Source organism: Erinaceus europaeus, chromosome X (assembly GCF_950295315.1).
Source record: "Erinaceus europaeus chromosome X, mEriEur2.1, whole genome shotgun sequence".
NCBI lineage: Eukaryota > Metazoa > Chordata > Mammalia > Eulipotyphla > Erinaceidae > Erinaceus > Erinaceus europaeus.
The window spans coordinates 74,115,955-74,139,486 of record NC_080185.1 but is presented as its reverse complement, the minus strand read 5'-3'; the positions used below and the strand labels follow the sequence as shown (position 1 = coordinate 74,139,486).

The following is a 23,532-nucleotide window of genomic DNA, read 5'->3' as shown; positions in this document are numbered from 1 at the left end:
CTGAGGTTGGGTGACTATATTTGTCATAAAGATATTTAATATAGCGTGGCTTGTACTGAAAACACAACCACTAAAGAATGACAGAACAGAAAAATAAAAACCACATCAATAAAAAATGGTTAAATTAAGAGCAAATAAAACTGCTACCACAATGAATCAAGACAGGAGCCCAAAAGAAACTCCAAATCAGTCAGAAGTAACCATACATAAGAAAAGTATGTAAGCAATAATAAACCTAATAGTCACAGAAATGAAGACAACTATGGAGGAAAGGGCTATCAGAATTAAGGAAACAACAGATGAGACCCTCAAGGAAAACACAAGCTACCTTAAGGTAAATAGAGAACTAAAAGCTTAAATAGCTCAACTAAAAGATCAATTAGCAGAACAAGCTAATACTATAGCTGAACTGAAGAAATAAGCTGAGGAAAGGGAAAGCAGGCTAACAGAAGCAGAAAACAGAATTATCCAGACAGAGGATGAGCTAGAGAAAACTAAGAAAGAGGTAAAAGAGCTCAAAAAGAGATTGAGAGACACAGAAAAGAACAACAGAGACATATGGGATGAAATCAAAAGAAGTAACATTTGTATAATTGGCCTGCCAGAGGAAAAAAGAGAGGAAGGGGAAATAAACATTCTAGAAGAAATTATAGAAGAAAACTTCCCAGACCTAAACAACAGAAAGGACATTAAGATTCAAGCAGTTCAGTGGATCCAAAACAGAATCAACCCAGACCTGAAGACACCAAGACACATCACAGTTACAATGAAAAGAAGTAAGGATAAAGAAAGGGTCTTAAAGGCTGCAAGAGAAAAACAAAAAGTCACATACATGGGAAAAACCATAAGATTATCAGCAGACTTCTCCAAACTCTAAAAGCCAGAAAAGAATGGCAAGATATCTATCGAGCCCTGAATGAGAAAGGGTTTCAACCAAGGACAATATATCCTGCTACACTCATTCAAACTAGATAGTGAGATCAAAACCTTCTCAGACTGACAACAGCTAAAGGAGGCATCTATGATCAAGCCTGCCCTGAAAGAAGTTCTAAAAGATCTCTTATAAACAAGAACATCACCATAGTACTTGCCATATATCAGTATATGTGCTGCCAAAGCGAGCACAGTACTTGCCATATATCAGAGCAAATAAAAAATTGTAGAATAATGGCACTATAATACATTTAACCCATAATATCAATAAATGTAAATGGCTTAAATTCACCCATTAAAAGGCACAGAGTGGGAGGATGGATCAGAAAACACAACCCAACCATATGCTGCATGCAAGAATCCCACCTGAACCAACAAGGCAAACACAAACTTAAAGTGAAAGGATGGAAAACTATCCTACAGTAGGCTAAAGGACCACAAAAAAGGCAGGTACAGCCATTCTTATCTTTGACACAATAGACTTTAAATTAAAGAAGTAATAAAAGATCGGCAAGGCCATTACATAATGATTAGAGGATCAATAAACCAAGAAGATTTAACAATTATTAACATTTATGGACCCGATGAGGGCCCATCTAAATACATCAAACACCTACTGAAAGAACTACAAAAATACCTCAATAGTAATACAATAATAGTGGGAGACTTCAACATGCCACTCTCACACTTAGATCAGTGAATCAGAGAACCAACAACGAAACAAGAGAATTAAATGAAGAGATGGACAGACTAGACATCCTGGACATTTTCAGAGTTCTTCACACTCCCAAAACACAGTAATACACATTATCTTCAAATCCACACAGCACATCCTTAAAGATAGACCACATGTTAGGCCGCAAAGACAGTATCAACAAATTCAAGAGCATTAAAATCATCCCAAGTATCTTCTCAGGCCACAGTGGAGTAAAGCTAACATTCTGCGCAAACAGAAAATTACAAAAAGTCACAGAATTTGGAAAATCAACAACATGCTGCTTAAGAACCGCTGGGTCAGAGAGGCACTCAAACAAGAAATTCAAATGTCCCTGGAAACAAATGAAAATGAAGACACAAGCTATGAAAATATTTGGCACACAGCTAAAGCAGTACTGAGAGGGAAACTCATAGCCATACAATCACACATTAAAGAACAAGAAAAAGTTCAAATAAACGAACTTACTGCATGCCTTAAGGACTTAGAAGAAGAGGAACAAAAGAACCCTAAAGCAACCAAAAGGATGTAAATCACTAAAATTAGAGCAGAAATAAATAATACAGAATATAAGTGAACCATACAAAAGATCAATGAAGCCAAATGTTGGTTCTTTGAAAACTTAAACAAGATTTACAAACTCCTAGCCAGACTCACAGAAAAAAAAGGGAAAAGGCTCAAATAACTAGAATTGTAAACAATAAAAGACACAACCCAAACATATGCTGTTTGCAAGAATCCCATCTGAACCAACAAGACAAAAACAGGCTTAAAGTGAAGGGATGGAAAACTATCCTACAGGCTAAAAAAAAAAAAAAAGACAGGAACCCCACTCTCACACTTAGATCAGCAAAGCAGAGAATCAACAAAGAAACAAGAGAATTAAATGAAGAGATGGACAGACTAGACCTCCTGGACATTTTCAGAGTTCTTCACCCCAAAGAACTGGAATACACATTCTTTTCAATCCACACAGCACATATTCAAGGACAGAGTACATCTTAGGCCACAAAGACAGTATCAACAAATTCAAGAGCATTGACATCATCCCAAGTATCTTCTCAGATAACAGTGGAGTAATGTTAACATTTAACAACAAACAGAAAATTACTAAAAATCACAGAATTTGGAAACTCAACAACATGCTGCTTAAGAACTGCTGGGTCAGAGAGACACTCATGCAAGAAATTCAAATGTTCCTGGAAACAAATGAAAATGAAGACATAAGCTATCAAAATATTTGGGGCATAGCTAAAGCAGTATTGAGAGGGAAACTCATATCCATAGAGTCACATATTAAAGAACAAGAAAAAGCTCAAATAAATAACCTTACTGTACACCTTAAGGACTTAGAGGAAGAGGAAAAAAGGAACCAGAAAGCAACCAGAAGGACTGAAATCACTAAAATTAGAGCAGAAATAAACAACATCAAAAATAAGAGAACCATAGAAAAGATCAATGAAGCCAAATGTTGGTTCTGTGAAAAATTAAACAAGATTTACAAACCCCTAGCCAGACTCACTAAAAAAGGGGAGAAGACTCAAATAAATAGAATTGTAAATGATAGAGTAGTGATCACAACTCACACCACAGAAATCCAGAAAATCATTCAAAACTTCTATGAAGAACTATAAGCCACCAAGCTAGAGAATCTGGAAAAAATGGAAGAATTCCTAGAAACATATGCCCTTCCAAAACTGAACCAAGAAAAACTACAAAACCTAAATGCACCAATCACAGAAAAAGAAATCAAAACAGTTATGAAGAATCTTCCCAACAACAAAAGTCCTGGACCAGATGGCTTCACAAATGAATTCTACAAAACCTTCAGGAAACAGTTAATACCTGTACTTCTAAAGCTTTTCCACAAGATTGAGGAAACAGGAACACACCCTTCCACCTTCTATGAAGCCAACATCACCCTGATACCAAAAGCAGATAGGGACACAACAGAAAAGGAAAACTACAGACCAATATCTCTGATGAACATAGATGCCAAAATATTAAACAAGATCCTGGCCAAACGGATACAGGAGCATATCAAAAAGATTGCTCTTCACAAACAAGTGGAGTTTATAAAAATTAAATTAAAAAAGATAGTTGTGTCCATATATAGCAAACCTACAGCCAACAGTATCCTCAATGGGGAGAAGCTGAAAGTATTCCTAATCAGATCAGGTACTAGACAGGGCTGCCCACTATCGCCATTACTCTTCAGCATAGTGTTGGTAGTTCTCGCAATAGCAGTCAGGCAAGAGAAATGAATCAAAGGAATACAGATGGGAAGGAAAGAAGTCAAATTCTCACTATTTTCAGATGTCATGATAGTATACATAGGAAAACCTAAAGAATCCATGAGAAAGCTTCTGGAAATTATTAGGCAATATAGCATGATATTAGGCTACAAAATTAATGTTCAAAAAGACAGTGGCATTCATTTACATAAACACTAAGTCAGAAGAAGAAGATACCCAGAAATCACTACTATTCACTATCACAGCAAAATCAATAGATTTTCTAACAATAAGATTAGCCAATGAAGTGAAAGATTTTTATACTGAAAACTATGAATTGCTATTCAAGGAAGTAGAAAATAGTACAAAGAAGTGTAAAGATATCCCATGCTCATGGATTAGAAGACTTAACATCATGAAAGTGAATATTCTACCCAGAGCCATAGAGAAATTTAATGTAATCGCCATCTTTAAGAGAACAGAACAAAAAGTACGAATATTTATATGGAACCATAAAACACCTACATTCCCCAAAACGATCTTGAGGAAAAGAAACAGAAATGTATGCATTACACTCCCAGATCTAAAGCTTTATTGTAAGGCCATCATTATATAAAAATGCCTGGTACTGAAATGAAAATAGATACACAAGCCAATGTAACAGAAATGAAAGCCCAGAAACAAACCCTACACCTATGAACATCTAAATTTTGATAAGGGGTCCAATATATTAAATGGAGGAGGGTCTCTTCAATAAACAGTGCTGGGGAAATTGGATTAAAACATACAGAATAAAGAAAATGAGCCACTATATATCACCAGAAACAAAAATAAACTCCAAATGGATCAAGGGCCTGGATGTTAGACCAGAAACTATCAAATACTTAGAGGAAAATATTGGCAGAACACGTTCTCATCTAAATCTCAAGAGCATCTTTGATGACACAAGCCCCATTTCAAGAAAGACTAAAACAAAAATAAGCCAGTGGGACTACATCAGATTGAAAAGCTTCTGCACAGCAAAAGAAACCATCACCTGAACGAAGAGACTCCTCACAGAATGAGAGAAGATCTTTACATGCCATATATCAGACAAGAGGTTAATAATCAAAACATATAAAGAGCTCACCAAACTTATCAACAAAAAAGAAAATAACCCAGTTCAAAAGTGGGGAGAGAATATGAACGGAATATTCACTGCAGGACTTGAACTGAAGTTGTTGTATTGCACCAAAGTAAAAGACTTTGGGGCAGGGGAGGGAGGGTTGGTTTCGGGTCCTGGGTCATGATGTCAGAGGAGGACCTAGTGGGAATTGAATTGTTATGTGGAAACAGGGAAATGTTATGCATGTACAAACTACTGTATTTTACTATGAACTGTAAACCATAAATCCCCCAATAAGATAAAAAAAGAGTATTCACTGCAGAAGAGATAAAAAGGTCATCAGACATATGAAAAAATGCTACAAGTCACTGATTGTCAGAGAAATATAAATAAAGACAATGAGATACCACTTCACCCCTGTGAGAATTTCATACATCAGAAATGACAACAACAACAAATGCTGGAGAGGTTTTGTGGACAAAGGAACCCTCCTTCATTTTTGCTGGGAATGTAAATTGGTCTAGCCCCTGTGGAGAGCAGTCTAGAGAACCCTCACATAGCTAGAAATGGACCTTCCTTATGACACAATAATTCATCTCCTAGGGATATATCCTAAGGAGTCAAGCACACCTATCCAAAAAGATATGTATACACCTATGTTCATAGTAGCACAATTTGTAATGGCCAAAACTTGAAAACAACCCAGGTGTCCAACAACAGATGAGTGGCTGAGTAAGTTGTGGTATACATACACAATAGAATACTAATCAGCTATAAAGAATAATGAACCCACCTTCTTCAACCCATCTTGGATGGAGCTAGATGAAATTATATTAAGTGAGATAAATCAGAGAGATAAAGACGAGAATGGGATGATACCACTCATAAACAGAAGTTGAGAAAGAAGAACAAAAAGAGAAACACAAAGCAAAATCTGACTGAGTTTGGAGCATTGCACCAAAGTAAAAAAAAAAAAAAAAAAACACTGGTAGAGGAGGGTAGATTTTCATCTCACTGTAGGTGGGTGGGGGTAGTGACACAGACCTTGGGTGGTGGGAATAGTGTAAATATACACTCCTGTTAACTTATAGTCTTATAAGCCACTATTCAATCAATATGAGAAGGGAAAATGGATTTAATGTCTCAAGCTTTTTAATGCATTGACTTCGGTTCTGAATATATATTCCTTGAATCTAAGCACTTATGATTTCAAAGGAGTAAACTGATTGAATTTTAACACTGGATTTAAATTTTTAATGCACTTTCTATTGACTTTTTTAAAAAAAGTATTAAGTCATTTATAACCTTAGATATAGAGACCAGAACCAACCAGTCATGTCAGTGTATAAGATACAGTTATTTGTAAACAGTATTAAATGACATAAATCATTGTAAGGTCTTGTATTATACAGTAAATCCTAACCATGAGATTTTCAAAGTAAACCAAGTTCCCAATAACTTGGTTAATTATCTATTGCCTTCTTAAATTGTAAGATAGCAAGGAACCTTCTCTATAAAAACCCATTTTTCTCCCAGTCCTGGAATATCTGGGCCTTTTCTCAATTTCCTTCATGCTTCTCTGATCCATAACATTTGATCCTGCATCTACTGATCTCAACCATTGCCACCACAACATGTTTCACTTCAGATTATGCCCAGGCCTGGGATGTCAACCTTCCAGCACCAATACTCTGATAAGACCTTTCCTAGCTCATCAGACTCCTTAGTTCCATTTTGGTAGTGCACTTCCTAACAAAGGTATGGACCCCATATATAGACCACGGCCCATGAGATAGGGCACATATGCACGCATATCCATAAGTTGGAGGAAAACATATACCTTAAAATAAAAGTATGCAATAATCTACAATGACTCAATAGGTGCAACAAGCAAGTAGAAAGGCCTAAAAAAGACAACATAAAGTACTTAATCAAATAGTTTCTACTTAGATCTAGATACTCTCCTTACCTACATCCTATTTCATTTCCCTCAATCACTCCAAGGCTAACCTTGTCAGATAAAGTAAGGACGAAAAAAGCTAGATAAGGGCAAGAGATTGGCACACTTTAATGATGGCACTTTTGATCACTACAGGCCACCCTATTACCCAGGGCCCTAGTCAGAGAATCCTGGCATTTCCACATAGATATGATGGGCCTAGACCTTTAACAGATCTCTCCACCATCACTGGTCATTTCCACTAGAATAACATCATAAACCATCTTGTGGGCCTCTACTACATGACACTTCCCTCAATATAGAGCAATAGCCGTAAAAATTGCCCCATTTGGAGACTGTAAATCATTAATCCCCCAATAAAGGAAAAATGTTTTTAAAATTTGCCCCACTCTCTGAAGGGAGGCTGGGTCAACATACTCTGCCACCCGAGGAAGACTGGTTCTGAATTGAGTGCAGCCTAGAATGTTCCTAGCTGTGACCATGGAATGTGAGCTCAGATTTACAGGGATGCAGAGGTTACACAGGCTCCTGTGCTAAATTTGAATAGAAATTATCCCTTGGTTAGACTGGTGGAATTTATAGCTAACAGTATTTATATACTTTTCCCATATTTGGGAGCTACTCTCTGCCCTGATCCAGATTTCTAGTTCTATTTTCAACTTTGACACCATCTTCCCAAACAGTACTCTTAGGCCACCTCCATGTCAGCTGTCGGGCTCAGGCAAAATTAGTATAGTCATGGGCCCCTTGGAATATACCTAAAATAGACTTCCTAGCTTCCTATAACATAAAGACCTCAGATTTCATCTGCTATACTCTTACCTTTAGGTTCCTGATTATTAAACGATTTGCTCTGCTTCACATCTTAAATGTTTTTCAGCTACCAAGTTGCCGATGTTATCTTGATGCCAACCTGACTTCCTTGGGCAGACAACCTCACCAATGTGTCCTGGAACCCCCCCTCTGCAGATTCCTACCCCACCAGGGAAATATAGAAATGGATGGAGGTATAGATTGACTTGCCAATGCCCATGTCCAGTGAAGAAGCAATTACAGAAGCCAGACCTTCCACTTTCTGTTCCCCATAAAGATCTTTGGTCCATACTCCGAAGGATAAACAGAAAAACTACTAATGGTGAGGAGGAGATATGAAACTTTGGTGGTAGGAACTGAATTGTATGAAATTATACCCTTCTTATTCCACAATCTTATCAATCATTATTAAATCACTAATAAAAACTTAAAATTAAAAAAGCTATGCTGGCAAAAAAAGAGGATATTGTCTTTGAAGTATAACTCACAGAGATGTTTTATAAGTATTGGAATAAGTGTTCTAACTACATTTACAGAGCTATTCTAGTGTATTACATATATCAGATACCCCAAAATTTAATTTGTTTGATACAAAAATAAAACTATAAAATACTTTTAAAAGAAGCAATAGAAATGTGCAAGCAAAGTTATTATAATGGAAGTAGCCTTAGCAAACAAATATAGGTTATACACACACAAAGGCAAGAGTAAAGATAACTAAGTACACACCTACTAGGTGGATATGAATAAAAGGACACACTATCAGAAAAAGCACAAAAGAGACCGTCAAACAGAAAGGAGAGATAGTCAGGAAGCCATAACAGAATAATAGTGTTTCTAGAAATAAGGAGTATTTAAACTCAAAAGAGTTTCTAGAAATAATGAGTATTCAAGGGTGTCAAATAGACTAGTAGATAGATACTCATAGGTAAAGCCATGTATCAAGTACGGGGTTCATTCCCTGGGGCCACATGATACCACTAAGAAGAGTGCCAAAGAAACTCCTGGATGTCCAAGTAGCTCAGCTCTAAATCTATAAGCTGATTTCTCAACAGAAAATCAAAACCAGAAGAATTTATGTTTTAAATGAAAAAAACTCCACTCAAGAAAACTCTATGCAGCTATGTTATCATTTGATTTGAAGGGGTGATGAAAAACTGTCCAGACAAAAAAACAGTTAAAGGAGTTCATTAAGATCAATCTTCCACATAAGAAATACTAAAGGGACTCCATGTTCTTATGACTGCTGAACTGAGGTTACCAAAGAGGGTTGGGGTAGAGTGGGCTGCAAGGGGACTTGGAGGGTGTTCAATGAACTTTGATGGAGGGATACTGGTACTTGAACTGTAGTTGTGGTTATGGTTGAAGTGACAAAAATAGTCTGAAAGAGTAAAAAAAAAAATGTACTTTTGAAAACATTTATGGTCTTCTAAACCAAGCTTACCTCAAAACTAAATTATGAAATTCAAGAAAATTGGGTTGGGAGGTTGTTTACTGGTATGATGCATATATTAGGTTCTGGGTTCACTTCCCAGCACCACATTTAAAAAAAAGTGTCAGGAGTTGGGCAGTAGCACAGTGGGTTAAGCACATGTGGTGCAAAGCACAAGGACAGGCATAAGGATCCAGGTTCAAGTCCCTGGCACCTCACTTGCAGGGGAGTCGCTTCACAAGTGGTAAAGCAGGTCTGCAGGTGTCTATCTTTCTCTCCCTCTCTGTCTTCCCCATCTCTCTCCATTTCTCTCTGTCCTATTCAACAATAACTACAACAATAAAACAACAAAGGCAACAGCAGGAAATAAATTTTTTTTTAACTGGAACACTATTCAGCTTCTAAGAATGATGAATTCATCTCTTTCACTTCATTTTGATAAGTGAGATAAGACAAGAGAATGATGAATACAGGATGAAACGAGAAAAGAAAGGGGGAAAACAAAGTAAAACTTGAACTGGATTTAGTATACTGTACCAAATAAAGGCCTCTGAGGACGGAAGGTAGAGAGGAAGTGGTTGTGGGGGTAGAAGTCCTGGTGCATGATGGTGGAAAAGGACTTAAGTTGGGAGTGAGAGTGTTTTGCAGACACCTGTCATGGGGAGATGAGAAATTTTGCCCTGTCAACAACTGTGTCATAAACCATTAACCCCTCCAATAACATTATTTTAATAATGTACTTATGTTCAGTCTCTAGGACCATCATAAAGCAGAAGTGAGCAACGCTCTGGTAAAAATAAACAAACATAAAAATAAAAAAGTGTCAAATATTATTTTGGAATATTTTAACTTCATAGCATCATAGCACTTGTTCATGAAACATGCTTTTGATACATAACCAAGTTCATTATATACACTAAGATTAAAATATATCACAAATAATAAAATAAAATTTTACTGACGCAAAGTATTCTGCTTCTAACCAGACATTTATATAAACTTCAAAGTTAGTCTCACATACCTTGAACTATAACATCTGGCTTTGGCACAGTAGAAAACCTACGGTTCAGGGGATCAATTTCTCCAGGAGCTAAAAATCCCTAAAGGGAAACCATAGACAAAGACAGATTGTTATATGTCAAATAAAGCTACCACATGAAGATAAGTGATATACCAGTGTCATAACATGACAATAAAATATTTGTCTTCACTGTATTAAAATGTCAGATCTCATCTTAGATGGAGATTGAAGAAATCGTGTTAAATGAGCTAAGTCAGAAAGAGAAGGATGAATATGAGATGATCTCACTCATGAACAGAAGTTGAGAAATAAGAACAGAAAGGGGATACACAAAGCAGAACTGAAACTGGGTTCGGTGTATTGTACCAGAGTAAAGGACTTTGAGGGGTGGGGGTGTCTTTCAGGTCCTGGTACATGATGGCTGAGTGTCAGAGTGTTTTGTAGAAAACTGAGAATTTTACACATATACCAACAACTGTATTTACTGTAAACACACACACACACAGCACAAGCATCTCAGCCACCAGAAAAAAGTCAGATTTCCTTAAATTCACATCCAAATTAATTTTATCTGGAGTTAATTTAGTACCTATTATAAATACTGTTTTTTGACAGGGTATAAATGATGATTTTATACTTATCCCTCCAATGTCTCTGGATGTACATGATTAGATTATTAGATCACAATGATTATTATCAACAATGTAAGTTATTAGCTCTGTTACTTTCTCATTTATGCATGTGTCTGTTGCAATTTTGGCTCAGCAGATATCTTTTGACTTGGGTTCCTAATTTTAGTGAACTCGGATAAGCTCATCCATTTTGTCTTTAATAAAATGATCAATTTTCTCCTGTTTAATAGTGTTTAATTCATTCTAATGAACTAAGAAAATCACTGGGTGACAATTATTTTAAACGAATTGGTCTGTCTACATTGTATTAATGAAAATTAAAGACAAAGTGTCAAGAAAACAAAAAGGAAACTGAACAAATGAAAAAAACTGCTATAGAAAGTAAATGGTCAAATATAAACAAAGCAAAGAATATGATTCAAGGACAGCTGAGTTTCATCCTAGACCCTCTGGGGGCCTACGTTATAACATATCATTATAAATTACAATGGGAAAATAGGTTTTTTCATTAATCTGGAAAACATTAAGAGAATATTTCTTTACTTTCCTCTTTCTTTCCTTCTACCTTTCTTTCTTTCTTTCCTTCTTTCCTTCTACCTTTCTTTATTTCTTTCTTCTTTTGCCTCTAGGGTTATTGCTGGAGCTCAGAGTGTGCACTACAAATTCAATGCTCCTGGAGGCTATTTTCCCCATTTTTGTTGCCTTTGTTGTCCTTGTTGTTGTTACTGTTATTGCTGTTGGATAGTACAGAGAGAGATCGAGAGAAGAGGGGAATACAGAGAGGAGGAGAGAAAGATAGATACCTGCAGACCTGCTTCACAGCTTGTGAAGCGACCCCCCTGCGAGTGGAAGCCGGGGGGCTCGAACCACGATCCTTACACAGGTCCTTGTGTTTCGCACCATGTGTGCTTACCCCGCTGAGCTACTGCCAGGCCCTCAAGAGAATATTTATTTTTATATTTTATAATTTTTATTTACAAAAATGAAACACTGAAAAAACTTCTTTTTTATCTTTATTTATTTATTGGATAGAGACAGCCAGAAATTGAAAGGGAAGGGAGTGGTAGAGAAGGGAGAGAGACAGAGAAAAACCTGCAGCCCTGCTTCACCACTTGCAAACTTTCCCCTGCAGGTGGGGACTGGGGGCTCGAACCTGGGTCCTTGAGCATTGCTACAGGTGTGCTCAACCAGGTGCACCACCACCCAGGCCCTGAGAATATTTCTTAAATATTTAAAATGTTACAAACAAGCTGGACATAAAGTAAGAAAGTCCACAGTGGTTAGGGAACTGTTTCAACATGAGCCAGGAATTAGCTTATCTGGTAGAGCACATACTTTACTATGCATGAGGGCCTGGCTTCAAGTCTCTGCCACCACATGGGAATATCTGCACGGAGAAGCTACGTGAGTAGTGGGCAATGTTGTGGTCTCTCTCTCTCTCCACGGAGAAGCTAGGTGAGTAGTGGGCAATGTTGTGGTCTCTTCTCTTCTCTCTCTCTCTCTCTCTCTCTCCACAGAGAAGCTAGGTGAGTAATGGGAAATGTGGTCTCTCTCTCTCTCTCTCTCTTCTCTCTCTCTCCCTCTCTCTCTCTCTCTCTCTCTCTCTCTCCACGGAGAAGCTAGGTGAGTAATGGGAAATGTTGTGGTCTCTCTCTCTCTTTCTCTTCTCTCTCTCTCTCTCTCTCTCTCTCTCTCCACGGAGAAGCTATGTGAGTAGTGGGCAATGTTGTGGTCTCTCTCTCTCTCTCTCTCTCTCTCTCTCACACACACACATACACACACTGTCTATAAAAAAGAGTCTACCAAGAGGTGGAATTGTGCAGGCACAAAGCCACAGCAGTAACACTGGCAGCAATATGTGTGTGTGTGTGTGTGTGTGTGTGTGTGTGTGTGTGTGTGTGTGTGTAGTTTCAACAGATTTTGACATAAGGAACAATAAAAAAGCGTAATATCAAAAAAATACAAGGTTAAAGATTGAATGTGTAGTAGATTACAAGACTGAAAGATTACATATAGGTATAGGTCTGGGGCAGGGTGGTGGTATATCCAGTTTAGTGCAGTATATAGATCCACATTACACCTACACTAAAGTTCTATGTCTCTACCCTCCTATCTCCCAAAGATAACCAACATAGGTCTCACATGTCTTAGAAACAGTTTGTTTTATTATATTTTTTCAAGTACAAGTGTATCAGTTCTCTAGATTCTATACATGAACAAAAACATACAGTAGTTATTAGTTATCTCTTTACTTATTTCAATAAGCACAATCACCTCTAGTTGAGTGTTGGTATGCATGAGACTCCTTCTGTTTCATTTGGTTTAAATCCCCCCTGCTTAACACTATTCTATTTACATAACCACTTCATTCTATTTACATAACCACTGTTAACAAGTTCCACCCTCCCTCCAGGGCATTTGTGGTTCAGTGATAGGATTCTCGCCTAATCTGCCCCCTCTTTGTCACACTCTGATTTTCACCAGTCACTTTTCTCTCCACCCTCTCTATGTCACATCCTGTTTCCACCTTACTTGGCAAGTATATATAAAGACAGCACTGTGAGTTTTACAATACTGTACCTTGAGTTTAGCTTAGCTCGGCTTAGATTGTGCTGCATCCTGCATGAATAAAAAGATACTGCCTACAGCTCAACCATGAGTCCCTGGTCGTCTGTTACCCGCCCATGAAGCCAGCCCGGCGAAAACAACATAACCCATCGAAAACAACAGTTGAGTCCATTTTGTCCCAAAGAACACAATATCAGCATTTTGACTATTTTGACTGCAGGGCATTATTCCATGATATATATGATACACATATATATCATAACTACTGTAGCCAGTTATTTGCCGATGGGCATTTAGGCTGTTCCTACTCCTTAGCTATTGTGAATAAAGCATCTATGAACATAGGGGTGCATATGTCCCTTTTAAAAATATTGTATTTATTAATGAGAAAGGAGGAGAGAGAGAAAGAACCAGACATCACTCTGGTACATGTGCTGCCAGGGATTGAACTAAGGAACTCATGCTTGAGAGTCCAATGCTATATCCACTGTGCCACCTCCCGGACCACATATGTCCCTTCTAGTAAGTGTTTGAGTGCCCACTGGATAAATGCCTATGAGTGGCATTGCTGGGTCATAAGGCAATTCAAATTTTATTTGCTTAAGGACTCTCCATAAAGTCTTCCAAAGGGTCATACCAGTTTGCATTCCCATCAGCAGTATAGCAGAGTCCCTTTTTCTCCACAACTTTGCCAATGTGTCCTCTGAGATGAAATCTCAGTGTAATTTTAATTTGCATTTCTCTAATGATAAATAAAGTGGAGCATTTCTTCATATGCCTGTGGCCCATGTGTATCTTTTCTTTAGAAAACTTTTTAGTTCTCTGGCCCACTTTTTACTGGGTTAGTTTTACTTCTTTTGTAGATCCTTACCAATTCTATATAGATGTTTGATATCAATAGCTTGACTGATTTGTGACATGCAAGTATCTTCTTCCATTTACTAGGTTGCCTGGTTATTCTTGTGTAGTTTGCTTTCAATGTGTAGAAGCTTTTTAGTTTCATGTAGTCACACTTTTTTTATTTTCCCTTTTGTTACCCTTTTTTAATTGTTTTAGTTACTGTTGTAGTGGATGTCATCATTGTTAGATAGGACAGAGAGAAATGGAGAGAGGAGGGGATGACGGAGAGGGGGAGAGAAAGATAGACACCTGCAGAACTGCTTCACCACTTGTGAAGCGACTCCCCTGCAGGTGGGGAGCCGGGGACTTGAACCGGGATCCTTGTGCCCGTCCTTGCGCTTTGCGCCACCTACATTTAACCCGCTGCGCTACCGCCCAACTCCCTAATCCCACTTATTTTTATTTCCCAAGCCTCGGTGTTTAGTCTCCAAATACATCTTTGATTTGAAGATCTGGCAAAATTTCACCAATGTTTTCTTCTATAATTTTTAGAGTTTCTGGTTTAATATGCAGGTCTTTTGATCCACTTTGATTTGATTTTGTTGTATGATATTAGGTAGTGGTCTAGTTTCAGTGTTCTGCATGAGACTATCCAATTTTTCCCAGCATTGTTTCTTGAAGAGACCTTCTTCATTTACCCCATCAAATGGTTTTGGCTTCTTTGTCATAGATTAGGTGACTGTGTATGAGTCAGGTCATTTCCAGGATCTCAATTCTGCTCCACTAGTCCAAGCGTCCATTTTTACTCCAGTACAAGGCTGTTTTAATTACTATTTCTTTGTAGCATAAACTGAAGTTGGGGAGCACATGATACCGCCATATCTTTAATTTTTCCTCATAAGTACCTTGGCTATTTGTGTGTGTGTGTGTATGTGTGGTTTCACATGAATTTTTGTACAAGTTGTTCATTTTCCTGGAAATGTCATTTGAATTGATAGGGATTATATATTGCATTTGATTAAATGAGCATTTTAATAATGTTAATTCTTTCAGTCCTGGGACAAGGAATGTTTTTCCATTTCTCTATGTCAGTCCATTTCTTTTGACAATGACCTGTAGTTTTCCCTGCAAAGGTCCTTCACTTTGTGAGAGTAACCTCAAGGTATTTTAGATTTTGGGATTTGAGTGTAAATGTCACTTGTTATACTGCCAAAAATTATCAGTATATTCTATGAAATAATAGCACATTATGTTGCTTGGAAAAGTTGACATTTAAATCCATTACCAGTCATTATTATCTATGTACAATTGCATTTACCAAAAACAGACATTGGGGGGAAGGTTATTCTGAGAAGGTAAGAACTAGTATTTAACCTGAGAACAGGTCAAAGAATGGTGCCAAGGTAGGGAACCTAGGGCAGCATGAGGGATATGAGGGATATGGTTGTTAGAAGGAAAGGGTTTTTTTTTGTTTGTTTGTTTCTTGTCATGGGCTCACCAAGTTTCCCTTCGAAGAAAATAAATCATAATCTATAAGTAAGGTAGAATATAAAAGGAAAAAAACAGCTTTCAGACCTAACAACCTGCTTACAAATCTGAGGCAGAAAAGGAACAGAATAATCTTGAATTCACTCCCCCCTTACCTCTGCCATCAAGTTTCCCAAGATATACAGAGACTGACCCCACATATGAGGCAACTTGCCCATAGGAATTCGGTCCACAGTGTGAGGATTTTGATATTCTTCATCAACCTAGAAAAGAAGAGTTTACATAGGGTTAAAAAGGTTCAGGGCAACAGGTAACAAGAAAGCTGAGTCTGGTTTGTGATTCATACTGTAAAACAGTCATAGAAGTGTTTCACTGAAACAAAAATCTTGGACAGTGTTCCTCCATCTCTATCTACCATACAAAGAGGTTTGTCAAAGTATGCCAGTCTCTTGCCCTTATTCAGCTTTTGTAGTCCTTACTTTGATAAGGTTAGCTTTGGAGTGATTGAGGGAAGTGTAATAGGAAGTAAGTGAGGAGGGTATCTAAGTCTAAGTAGACACTATTTCATTAAGAACTTTATGGTGTCTTTTTAGGTCTTTCCACTTGCTTGCTGCATATACTGACTCACTGCAGACTACTGTGCATTTTTGCTTTCAAGTATATATTTTGCCCTATTTTTTTTTATTTAAGAAAGGAGACATTAACAAAACCGTAGAATAAGAGTGGTACAATTCTGCACAATTCCCATAACCCGATCTCTATATCCCAACCCCTCCCCTGATAGCCTTCTCATTCTCTATCTCTCTGGGAGTATGGATCCAGGGTCATTGTGGGTTGCAGAGGGTGGAAGGTCTGGCTTCTGTAATTGCTTCCCCGCTGAACATGGGCGTTGACTGGTCGATCCATACTCCCAGTCTGCCTCTCTCTTTCCCTAGTAGGGTGAGGCTCTGAGGAAGTGGAGTGCCAGTACACATTGATGGGGTCATCTGTCCAGGGAAGTCAGGTCAGCATCTTGCTGGCATCCGGAAGCTGGTGGCTGAAAAGAGAGTTAACATACAAAGCCAAACAAATTGTTGAACAATCATGGACCTGAAGACTGGAATAGTGCAGATGAACTGTTGGGGGGTTCACCTGTGCCCATAAACTAGGGGAAATATATATTTTGCCCTAATTTATGGATACATGTGAACATATGCACTATCTCATGGGACCTGGTCTATATCTAGGTTTTGGGACTTTGTTAGGAAGTGAACCACCTGGAATGGAATTAGAGAATCCTGAGAAAGGAAAGGTGTCACCTGAGTAATGAGGCTGGCATACTTTAACAATGACTCTTTAGTCACTATCAGGCCACCCCATCAGCTGGGGCCCTTGTCGGGGAGTCCTAAGATTCTTAAACAGACACGATGGGCCTAGACTTTGAATAAATCCCTCTCTCCATTGTTAACAATCATCTCTATCAGGAATAACACAATACACCTCTCTGTGGACCTCCATAGGACCTTGCCCTGAACATGTATCAACAACAGTTGAAAATGTTCTGTCTTCCGAAGGTAGGTTGGACAACATACTCTATCTTCCACCTGACGAAGATGGGCCCTGAAATTGGGGCAGCTTGGCATGTTCCCACTCATGACCACAGAATGTGAGCTCAGATCTATAGGGATACAGAGGTCACATAGGCTCCTAAGCTGACTAAGGGCCCCAGATCAGATCAAATCGAAGGGGTTTACAAACAATATTTATACACCTTTCCCGTATTTAGGAGCTACTCTCTTCTCTGATTCATCTTTCTGGTCCTTTTTCCAACCATGACATCATCTCCCCAGATAATAACTTGGATCCACCTGCATATCAGATGTCAGGCCAAAAAAACAAACACTAGTATAGTCATAGGCTCTTTGGAATATAACTAATATAGGACTACTAACTATCTACAGAATGGAGACCCTCCCCCACCCCAACTCTTCATCTGCACTATTCCAGCCTTTAGGTTCATGATTAGTCAACAATTTGTTTGGCTTTATATGTTAACTTTTCTTTCAGCCACCAGGTTCCAGATGCTACTGTGATGCCAACCAGACCTCCCTAGGCAGATGACCCCACCAATGAGTCCTGGAGCCCTGCTTCCCCAGAGCCCACCCCACCAGGGAAAGAGCAAGACAGGCTGGGAGTATGAATCGACCTGTCAATGCCCATGTTCAGCGGGGAAGCAATTACAGAAGCCAGACCATCCACCTTCTGCACCCCATAATATCCCTTGGTCCATGCTCCCAGAGGGATAAAGAAAAGGAAAGCTATCAGGGGAGGGGATGAGATATGGAGTGCTGCTGGTGGGAATTGTGTGGCATTGTACCCGTCTTCTCCTCTTATCCTATAGTATTTGTCAGTGTTTTCTTTTTATAAATAAAAATTACATCTATCTATCTCTCTCTCTCTCTCTCTCTCTCTCTCTCTATATATATATATATATATATATATATATATATATATATATATATATATATAAATTAGTTTCTCCAAAGGCAGATTCTAATCTAGGAATTGTTAATGGCCAAAAATCTGCATATTTATTATGTTACCTTGTGAAGTTGCTTGGAGTTTATTCCACCAAGCCCCACTAGAATGGAAGAATGGGAGACTTCCAGGAGGCATGGCGATGGAGTAACGGGGAACAGAAACAATCTCCCACAAAACAATAAATATCTACAACCTTAACAAAATTCACCAACTACAACTGAGTCATCTGCAGCCTCAGGTGGGTGCTCACACGTGTGTATGCAATAAGAAGGGGCATGGAGTTGAAGCCAAACACAGGAATTCAGTGCTCTGGGCAGCACAGTACCTGGCCTTTTACCTCTCCAGTCAACAAGTAGTCAAGGCAGCACACAATGCTGTTGATAAGAGAAGGGAGCTTACAACCCTTTAATCCTTGCCTCAGGGGTTTTAGCCTTCTAAATTTCAGGCAAGGACACACCAAAAAAAAGCAGGGAGTATTCCTGACCATAAGAAGTTCAGTCTGTTGCCCAAACATCAAGGTAATTTGTCACAGCTGGCAGTAAATACTCATCAACTGGCAGTTTGTCCTGCTATCAACACAGATGCAGCCCAGTACAAACCCCTGAGGCTTGATTACTGACCAAAATCATTCAGAGTAACTATATACACACACCACAAGGAGCACAGAAAGTAACAACAAAAAAGCCCAACCCAGCCCCCACCTCCTCCACCGAGCAACATATAAACAAAGAAAAGCATAGAGATCATAATAATAACACCTGCTGGTCAGCAATAACCAGCACAATAAATGCACAAACAGAAAAATAGAAGAAACAAACAATAAAACATGGAATATCAATAACACAGAAATGAAACTGTGACTCCAAGAAATTATAGACATACAGAGACTATCAGAGAAAGACTACAGAAAGCTCATTATGAGGACTCTCCAAGAATCTAAGCATAGTATGAAGAAACATACTCAAGAGTTGAAAGAATATTTCACTAATGAATTAAGAAGCACAAAAGATCTCAGAACAGAGTTCTATATGAAACTAGAAAGCATGAAAGAAGAACGTCAATCAGAGTTCACTAAGCAGTTAGGAAGCATGAAAGAAAAACTTCAAACAGAACTGCGGGGAGTGAAAGACACTTTGAGTACAGTTCAAGCTTAGGTACTTCTACTAGGATCCCAGGTTTATTAGGTATAAGTCTAATCACAGAGTGCTATCAAGCACTTTGAGTTATATAATTTTCCTTGCTTACAGATACATGTGTATCTGTACTCAGTGCCCTAAACCCTAGCCTGTATCTAGTATCTATAACTTTGTTACATCTAATGTGCCATCTAATGTGAAACTAGGTAGTCCTATGTGTTAGGAAAGATCTCACCAATCTGAGGATTGGGAGGTTGACATCTCAGGCTTGGTCTTTCTGGTGAAGATCAGCAGTAACAAATCAGTATTAGGGGGCCAGGTGATGGTACACCTGGCTGAGCACACATGTTATAATGCACAACGACCCAGGTTCAAACCCCCAGTCCCCACCTGAAGCGGGAAAGCTCTGAGAGCGCAGATCAACAGGAGCTTAGAGGTTATACAAGCTCCTGTGCTAAATATATATATGGGTCCTGGGTCGGGTGGATGGGATAAACAGTTAATTTTATTTACAGATTTTTTTTCAATCCAACATTCTAGCCCTTTTCCCTTCTCTGATACAAACTTCCCAGATGCTATTTTTATCCAACTCCATGTTAGCTATCAAACTCAAGCAAAAGCTATGATAGTCATGGGCCCCTAGGAACATTCCTAAAATGAACTTCCCAGCTTCTTTCCACCCTAAGATCCCTATTCTCATCTGCTATTCCTACTTTTTGTTTCCTATTCATTAATAATTCTGTCCCACCTTTCAGCCACCAAGCTTCAGACACTATCATGATTCCTCCTGACTTCCCTGGGCAGTGTCCTGGAACCTCACTTCTCCAGAGCCCTATCCAACTAGGGAAAAATAGAAACAGACTGGGGGTATGGATGGACCTGCCAACACCCATGTCCAGCAGAGAAGCAATTACAGAAGCTAGAAATCCTGCCTTCTGCACCCCAAAAACAATTTTGATACATACTCTAAGTGGGGGAGAAATGATAAGAGTAAGATGGCCAGAGGGCTCTGAACCTCAACTCCATCAGGACCTGGATAGAGAATAGGAAAAAGAGAGGGACAAAGTAATAGTTTTATGTGTGACTTAGAATGGAAAAGAAGATGGGATCATAAAAAAACCATCCAATATATACAAATATAGACAGGTGTAGGAATAATAGTTAACCTGTATCTATAATCTTAATATAATTGCTGTAGTTTACAATGGAGGGGTTGGGGATCCAGAACTTTGGGTGCGGAAATGGTACAGAGTTGTATACTTGTTATCTTGTAGTTTTGCAAATCGACATTAAATCACAAATAAAAAAACAAATAGAAAAAAAATGGAAGAGTGCATATCTCCCATACATAGCAGATGTTACATAGCAATAGAGAATAGGAATAATGCTTTGGACTTGTTTCACTATGTAAGAGTGCTATATTTGAGAGTGTTTATTCTCAAAAAAATAAAAAACAATTTTTTAATTTTTTTATTTAAGAAAGGAGACATTAACAAAGCTTTAGGATAAGAGGGGTATACCTCCACACAATTCCCACCACCTGATCTCCATATCCCATCCCCTCCCCAGATAGCTTTCCCATTCTCTATCCGTCTGGGAGTATGGACCCAGGGTTGTTGTGGGTTGCAGAAGGTGGAAGGTAAAAATATTTATTTATTCCCTTTTGTTGCCCTTGTTTTTTATTGTTGTAGTTATTGCTGTTGTCATCTTTGTTGGATAGGACAGAGAGAAATGGAGAAAGGAGGGGAAGACAGAGAGGAGGAGAGGAAGACACCTGCAGACCTGCTTGTGAAGCAACTCCCCTGCAAGTGGGGAGCCGGGGGCTCAAACCAGCATCCTTACACCAGTCCTTGCGTTTAGGAAAAAAACAAATTTCTATTGTCCTGTACTAAAAGACCAACTTTTAGAAGACTGAACTCAGAAGATTAAAGACTGCTTATCTCAAACAAGTTAGTCCCATCAAGGTACTGCATCCCTTTTCCCAGTTCCATGTTCCAGCACTGTTCAGACTCACCTTTTCAGGAGGAACACTATAAAGCTCTGGCAGAAGTGGGACTCCATTTTTGCCTTTGATAAGGACCGCTTCAAGAGCCTCTCTGTATTCTTGAACCTGCAGATAAAAGGAAGAGAAAATCACGTTTCCTTTGGTAATCTAGAGAAGGGTTGTAGTCAGAGGCAGTACTATTGCAAAGATGTGTATTCACAAAGTAAAGGTGAGGAAAGAGAAGTAGCATTTACTAAATGCTTGCTATAGGACAGAAGTAGAAGTACAAAAAAATTGTGATTTGAGAGCTTGTTTGGAGGTTCTAGACCAGTCCATCTCTATTCGGGAAAGGCCGTCCTCTTCAACCGAGCGTGCAGCTTCGGGAGGGATGCACATGGAATGGTGAGGGAGGAAGAGGACACCCACCTAGCCAGCCAGATTAGCCAAATCAACCCTGGGGATCAACGGGATGACAGATGTCTCAGCCAGATTGCCCTCACATCCGATTTATAGTTTTGATAACTACCCAAGGAGGTATGTACATATATTTTACAGGGATATTAAGACTCAGGGTAGAGTTGTGAAGATCACAAAGCACATGTCAAGTGTGAGTCCAGATTGGAACTTCAGTCTGGTTTTACAGGTTTATTTTATCCACTGTGTGCCACCCTGATTATAGCTTCTTTATATGTGATGTTTCTTAAAACTCTATTTTAGCTACAAATTAATCTTCTTTAACATTCAAGTTTACACTGTTTGCTTAAGAACTACCTGCTGATTAGCATTACATAGGAACAAAAAATAATAATTAGAATTTATGGTAGAAAAGTAATATAGTCAGTACTACTGTAGCAGTTGTTTCTTTTATTTTTTATTTCTTTATTATGGAATTAAAGTTTTACACTCAACAGTAAATACAGTAGTTTGTATATTCATAACATTTCCCAGTGTTCCACTTTACAATACAACCCCCACTAGGTCCTCTGCCATCATGTTCTAGGACCTGAACCCTCCCACCCCCCACCCACCCCAGAATATTTTACTTCGGTGCAATACACCAACTCCAGCCAAGTTCTGTAGCAGTTGTTCTGAAAACACAATTCCCCCCAACATATTAGATATACTATGAAACAATTTGAATAGGACATGAATTTTGTGTTTGCCAATGTACAGTTTCATCCTGAGATTACACTGAGCTGAACTGAAACATGTAAGAATACACAAAACACACGCAAACAATTAAGTACAGTAATCTGTACTAGTTTACATGTGGGGTAACAATTTTTCTTTTTTCCCTATCTGATTTCAGATAACCCGCCTTTGAATATTTCATAACTTCCAAGCAGCCACCTTCTCAAGACTACCCCTGTTGCAGGGGGTTGTGCTTATACTTCTTTTTAATTTCCTCCCCACTGCTACCTACTTTTTTGTTTGTTTGTTTGTTTCATATTATTTTCCTTTTTAGTCTCACTCTTTTGCTATGTTTAATTTATTCTCTTATTCTTACACTGTGATGGGCATAGAATCTGAGTGGGTGAATTCCTAGGAACATGGGGAACACACATTTATGATAACCTCAGAATGCTTTACTATGTATAAGTACCACAACTATTATGTGTTGCTTAACCATTTAACACATATAGAATTGTGGTGCCCAGCTAGAGAGATAGCACTGTGGTTTGTTTATGTGATATATTTTCATGTCTGTGGCTTGAAGGTCCGACCCAGCTTCCATTCCCAAGCATCACAAAAGTCAGAGCTGTGTAGTACTCTGGTAAAAAAAAAAAAAAAGGTTTTGTTTTTATTAGGTTCTTATCATTTTTTATATATATACTGCAGACAAACTTTGAATGGTTGTACCTCAAAAATCTACTTTTTCCATTGTATTTCTTAAATATTCAGAGTATGATAACTTTTTAAGAACATGTGTTCCTCATTACAACATGTCTTTATCTGGAAACTTCAAAGAACACTACGGTTGATGCAATATTATTTGATATGGATTGGGAGAGGCATGTGGGAAAGTGGGCTCTATCCTAAGGTTCCAGGACTGGGGGAAATATAGGCTCTATAGTGGAGATGTGAGGTTCCTGCTGTCTTAGGGTTCAAAAAGACAATGGATAGTTAATGTTATCATCACATTATTTGGTA

The 23,532-nt window shown here is 38.5% G+C and overlaps 1 protein-coding gene across 4 annotated transcripts in view; it reads right to left on the bottom strand.

Annotated features, from left to right (window-relative positions):
• Window positions 1–23,532, bottom strand: part of PHKA1 (phosphorylase kinase regulatory subunit alpha 1) — a 254,836-nt gene that overhangs the window by 167,335 nt on the left and 63,969 nt on the right. For all 4 annotated transcript variants that reach the window (XM_007526062.3, XM_007526063.3, XM_060182855.1 and 1 more), the window contains 3 exons: window positions 21,412–21,507; window positions 15,897–16,004; window positions 10,214–10,292 (listed from right to left, as the gene is read on the bottom strand). In XM_007526062.3, the coding sequence (XP_007526124.1) occupies window positions 10,214–10,292; window positions 15,897–16,004; window positions 21,412–21,507 (283 nt within the window). The remainder of the gene's footprint in view (window positions 1–10,213; window positions 10,293–15,896; window positions 16,005–21,411; window positions 21,508–23,532) is intronic.